Below are 6,000 nucleotides of genomic sequence, written 5' to 3' on the forward strand. Positions count from 1 at the left end.
GAATCAAACAATTTCTTCTTTTGAGTAAATTCATTTTTTACCCTTTTTTTTAAGCAATATGTTTTCCTCTTGTAGATGGCTTTTCTAAGATTTAGGCATATCTGGCATATCTCTATCTATTAGAGATCATCAACTCATGCTCTAATTGTTGATCAAACTCTTCTTGTGTAAATAGAACTATTTTAGGGATTGAAGCTGTGTAAGGGTAGAACAATATTAGGGATATACTTTAAGGTAAGGGAAGCTAATTACTTAGAAGTTGTTAATTTTCTTAAAAAATTGAGTTTTGGTTTTGAGATTTAATTTAGAGTATTCATAATTTTATCTTTTCCTAGATAGGTAAGAGTAGGTAAGAGGTGACAAATTTATATTAGAGACATTATGATAAAGAGTAAAAGAATTGATTCTTTTTTCAAGAGGAAGATTTGTGATGAAGATGAAAAAAAATGTATCTACGTCAACTAAACTTGAAAAACTTCATGAGAATCCAAAAATCAAAGAAAATGAAAAACAACTCTTTAAGTTCCTAGAGTTACATATAATGAATTTGAAAATGCTTAAATGTTTTAGAACGTGATCGGAGAAGTGTCCTCAAATTTGGCAATATCCACCAAATCAATTTTATAAAGTACGAAAGACTTATCTAAAATGGGATTCATATCAAATGGATCTAAAAAATTATCCTACTAGTATAAATGATCATTCGTTGTTGTCTATATGTTACGAATGGAATGTGTATTTGGACAACTTTGATGCTAGTATATCTAAGATCTTACATTGTACTTAGTTTGCCACCTTAGGAGAAAAATACAGGGGAGAAATTGGTGGTGCATCAATATTCTAGGATCTGTACACTAGAAGCTGAATCGAAGATCATAATTTCTAGTTTCAAAAGCAATCTCCACATAAAATTCAGTATTAAACATTATATTGAAGTTTGTGTTACATTGCATAACTGGATCAGTAATCCAATAAAACATTTTATAGGTAAAAATGAAGAGGTGCAAGATTTCTGCCAAAACATGGTGTAGGACTTTATGGCTCTAAATCAAACTACAAAGGAGAGGAAATTAAGGAGGAAAAGAAATGAAAATCAAAAGTGAAAAATATTCACCTGGATCTAAACTTACACCAGGCAAATGTCATCATTATTTTATATAATTACAATGGCTAACTCTGGCACACTAAAAAATTCTCCATAACTTTTCTATCTACATGTATATAAATCAGGCACAAGTTCTTGTGCAATGGTTCTCGGTACTTGTACATTTGCACTTTGCCTTACAATCTGAGAGTACCTGCATGAGAAGAATGAAATTCAGTTAGAAAATGAGTTTGGTGGAGTTTAATGTGTTTATTACTCTCTCTAAAGTTTATGAAAAATTTGTAATTCTATAGTACCTTGACTTGTTGCCGAAGGTCCTTAATGTACTCCACTGCCAAATCTAACATATCTGCTGTGCTTGTTTGCTGCCATGTGAAAGAAGTGTCAAGTTAACATCAATTTTCAAAGAGGAAGTGAATATGAATATGTGATGTTCTTGTGAGAGTTAAATTAATTACCTTTTCTGATTTTGGGAAAAGGTCTTGCAGTTTCTTGATTCTTTCACTGATTCTTGTTCTTCTTACCTTTGAGGATACAAACAAGAAACAGGTAAGTTGCATGGTCTTGTTGATATGAAAAGTGACAAACTGAGAAGAAATTTATAACTGCTAGAAGTTATAGAATTTTTTACCCTCTCTGCAATGCTTCTTGGGTGAGTGGCAAAGCCTCTTTTGGCTCGAATTTTACAAGGAACAGAACCTTGAACTTCAAGAAACTTCTCTATGGATGATGACATCTTAGTAGAAGAGGTAGGTAGGCTCAAATGGTGGGTCAGACCAAGATTCTGATAGCTAAAATCTGATTCCTGATGATGAGAACGATATTCAGTGATCAACAGTGAAAAAAGGTTCAAAGTTCAATTGGTTGAAAGTAAATTCACAAACTTTGCTGTGTACCTGAGATTCCAAGCCATTTGAAGTGGAAAACATGATTTCATCATCACTTTCTGTTTTGGGGGCATTGAATGAAGAAGTTTCCCAGATATCAGTGGTGAAGCTAGGTATGTAGAACTTTGAGTCACCATCTTCATTAACTAGGATCCTACTTTGGTCACAATTTTCTTGAAGACTTTCTTTTCCATCTTCAGCAATTTGTGGCATCTGTTTCAGGCCTGAAGATGGCCTAGATGAGAAAGCAAGAGAACTACTCAAGCCACTGGTAGATGTAATAGCCTGTCTATTTGAAACATCATTGCCTTTAAAACCACCTACTTCTCTCAATGCTGCAAGATCTACAAGAAATAGAAAAGTATTCATAATCCATAACACTAAAAAGGGAAACTGATTTAACAATATATGGTGTTGATTTTGAGAAAGATTGGATATGGTATATAGACTATAAAAGAAACAGTAGCAAAGAAGAGAAAATGCATACCATTTTCAATGGAAAAAAATCCAGCAGGGGAACTCTTTTGCCTGAAAAGATTGGAGCAATTCCTGGCACCCATTTTAGATTGAAGGGGATTCTCAGAGGCCATGGAGTTCAATACACCAAAAGAGCCACCATAAGAAGCACTGGAAGAAGCATTTGACAAGCCTTGAATTTGCTCTGATTGGTAAATTAACTGAGAGTCACCATAAGAATATTCATTCTGTTGTGGTGGTCCTTGTGGAACAGATTCCCCAATTTCCTGCTTCACAGGCTTGCTTCCAAATTCTTGCAAAGCTTCTGAATTGTTCCATCCATTGTTGGACAACATGGTGTTCATTTCTGAACTTGTGGATGGAGCATAATGCTGATGAATCTCACTTGTGAAAGATTCCTCGTTGACACAGTCAAGAATGTTGTTGTCGACAAGGCTTGCCAGCAATGAACTTGGAGCAGAACAATACTTAAGTAATCCAGAATTGGGTTGGTGACAGTGTTGTTGTGGATTTCCAATACTTGAATCCATTTCTTGGTTTTTCCTTATCTGAAGCTCTACATCTGAGTACTTGAAAACAGGACTATACATAACACTCATCTTTTTGCAAATCACCTGAAAATCACTGAACAAACAAAATCATCATCAATTGCCATGGTGGTATGTCAAAAAATCCTGCTTCCAAAGGGAAATTCTAACTACCAATAGTTCAAAACAAAAACAAAAACATGCGATGAGACAACTTTTCAGCTCAGAATTCTGTTCCTACGGCAATCAAAGTAGTTTTTAGGACTAGAAACACCAGAAAATCTTGAAAAGCAATAAAGGGCATACGTCAGATTTTGCAGATTCAAATCCAAAGTTGTGGCTCTGAACTCAAAAGTTCACACACGAACACAGATGAGAAGAAGAAGAAGAAGAAAGTAAAGAGTTATTGTGAGGGTAGAAAACGAAGATTATTATTTTGTCTTGCACCTGTGACATATTTATGCAGTTTCTTGAAGTAACCACCCTCATGATTCCACAATATAACGATTATACCTTGATGACACAAGGGGGTCCATTGTAACCATGATTTTTCATTCTCTTGCCGTTGACCACTAAACTCCTTCAACACAGAAATAATCAAAATCTTCCTTTGGATCTAACTCTGGTTTTCCATATTGAATAGTGAAAGTGGATAATTACATGCTTTTTTTATCATTAGACTTTCGAATTTCATAAAATTAAACAAACCATAGACATTTAAGCACTGGTTTAGAGAAGCATGCAGTGTCACGTCACTTCTACTCAAGTCTCTTTAGACAAATAAAAAAAAAAAACTTGAAGAGAAACTCAAATAATAAATAACTAACTGAGACGTTTTTTATCTGAAGTTACAAAAGTAATTCTGCAAATTTCAATATAAAATTTCGCGTTTCAGTAGGAAGAAAAGTGTTACTTCTCAAACAGAATTAATCTTAAACAATAGCTAACTTCTTTTTCTTTTATTTTGTTGGCCAGGAACATTCTTTAAAGATTATTAACTTCTAAATATATGATACATTTATGTACCTTGCATGCATCATAACTTCTAAATTATAACCAAAATAAATAGAATAAATATATTTAAGAAACAAATTATATGAAAATTGCATGGTGGTACATACACTATTACGTAATAAAAAGAAACAATGACAAATTTGGTAATCAACAACGGTTGCTTATACATCCGTTGTTAAAAGTTAAAATTCATGTGTACATTAGCAATACTAACTTACTAATTAGGAGAAAAACAATGAAAACACGTGATTAGTGATGGATTTGCTTAAGGATCAAGCGACCTTTGTGTACGCATTAGAGAAATTGTGTGGTTGGTGTTCTTTGGTTGCAGGAAAGGACACCAACTTTTACTTTACATAATAATTATCAGTGTTCATGCATTATCCCTAAACAATTATTTATTTATTTTATTATTGTCCTTTTCGTGAAGGACTCATCACAGGGAAGTTGCTTTTCAAAAAAAAAATATATTATTCTAATGAATTGGGCAAGAAATTATGTGGGTCATACCTGGAACTGTATGGTTGATAAGAAAAATAATATTCATTGAAATTACTAGTCAAAGGGAAAAATGTGTGGAGTTCTTAGGATATGTTAAAAAAAATTGGTAGGGTTTTTGTTTTCTAAAACTATGGGTGGTATTGTAGCTTGTATTCAGATTCAGACATTATTAAGATTTTTATAAATAAATATGGACCAAGAAACATGACCTGTTTATTACATCCTAGAATGTAGAAAGCAAAGAAAAGATTCTAAGTCGTTGTTCGTTTACCTCGTCCCTGTTTCTAGTACATTATTAATTTATTAAAATATTATTAAAGCTGCTTGTCTTTAGAAATAAAAATAAAACAAAGTTTTTCATTCTAATCAAATAATTAAAAAATGTTTACTTTTTTTTCGTTCTTTTTTCACTATAGATACTATTAGTTTCTTTATTTTCATTTTCCTGTTAATTATATAAATTAATTAGTATTTTGAAATTGATGTTATAAATAAATAAAATATTTCATTCCGAAAATATATGACACTTGAAAAGAAATAAAGGAAGTTTCGTATTCTGATATTAAAAAGCAAGTAAAATAGTCTAAATTTGTTAAATGTATATGTAAAATATTTGATAAAATATGCAAAACCTCTGATAATATTTGGTTAAAGTAGATGGTCATTATTAAAATATAATGTTTAATTGTCCTTATACTTAATGAACTTTTACTAAAACATAATTTTTGTTCCTCTAAAGCTTTCAAAATCAAAATTTTAGTCTTTCATGTTTTTTAATTGTTAATTACAATCATTTTTAAGAGCTGAAAGCTAAATATTTCTGATAACAAAGACAACAATAAAGACATAGCTCTTCTTTTAAAGAGTAAAACCAAATTAAAAAAATTTCGAAAGATTGAAAACAAAGTTGACCTTTAATGAGTTTCGTTCCTTTTCTGTATTAAACATATAATGTTAGAATGAGAGATGAAATTTACCAATTATTGTATAAAACTACGGTGAGAAAAATAATCAAAATTAAGACTATTTTGAAATAAAAAATAAATAAAAGGACTAGAAAGTGTATATGAATTAAATTTTGGTCGTTATCTGAGTTAAAAAGTAAGCATATACACTGTACCAAAGGTGGCTGGTATTTATTTATTTATATGTGAAAAAAGAGACATTTTATGATAAAACAAAGTGAGTGTGCCAATTTAGTTGGGACCACAAGTTTCAGAAGCCAATGTTCAATGGAAAAAGGATAAGAAGACAAATACCTCCGAGTAAGGTGATTTTAAGTTTCCAGCTGTGTTATTTATTTTTTTATTTTTATTTTTTTTATGAATCCAAAAAACAACACCACTTACCAAACTCACACATCTGTAATACCTCGGCGGCACTAAGATTTCTCTAACAAATAGGGAAAATTATATAAATAGTATTTATTTTTTATATTTTATTGGGTTAAATATGTTTTTGGTCCTTTAAGTTTCAGTAAATTTTGGAA

General features: G+C 31.3%; 1 protein-coding gene and 1 pseudogene across 2 annotated transcripts; both read right to left on the reverse strand.

The window, feature by feature from the left end:
* Positions 1-900: 900 nt before the first annotated feature.
* Positions 901-3,450, reverse strand: LOC114196291 (transcription factor bHLH130-like). Of its 2 annotated transcripts, none has more exons than XM_028086893.2 (7): positions 3,303-3,450; positions 2,480-3,093; positions 2,002-2,336; positions 1,737-1,910; positions 1,564-1,629; positions 1,402-1,470; positions 901-1,298 (listed from the first exon to the last, which is right to left on the reverse strand). In XM_028086893.2, the coding sequence occupies exons 2-7, from the start codon at positions 3,066-3,068 to the stop codon at positions 1,227-1,229; spliced, it is 1,305 nt and encodes a 434-aa protein (XP_027942694.1). In that variant the 5' UTR covers positions 3,069-3,093; positions 3,303-3,450; the 3' UTR covers positions 901-1,226. The 2 variants fall into 2 exon arrangements, with proteins under 2 accessions (XP_027942694.1, XP_027942702.1); XM_028086901.2 differs by having other exon boundaries at positions 2,480-3,083; positions 3,303-3,437.
* On the reverse strand, positions 3,353-4,368 carry LOC146888654 (uncharacterized; annotated as a pseudogene).
* Between the last annotated feature and the right edge of the window lie 1,632 nt (positions 4,369-6,000).

The sequence above is a fragment of the Vigna unguiculata genome, chromosome 1 (assembly GCF_037176805.1).
Source record: "Vigna unguiculata cultivar grain cowpea cultivar isolate G323 ecotype 2 chromosome 1, ASM3717680v1, whole genome shotgun sequence".
NCBI lineage: Eukaryota > Viridiplantae > Streptophyta > Magnoliopsida > Fabales > Fabaceae > Vigna > Vigna unguiculata.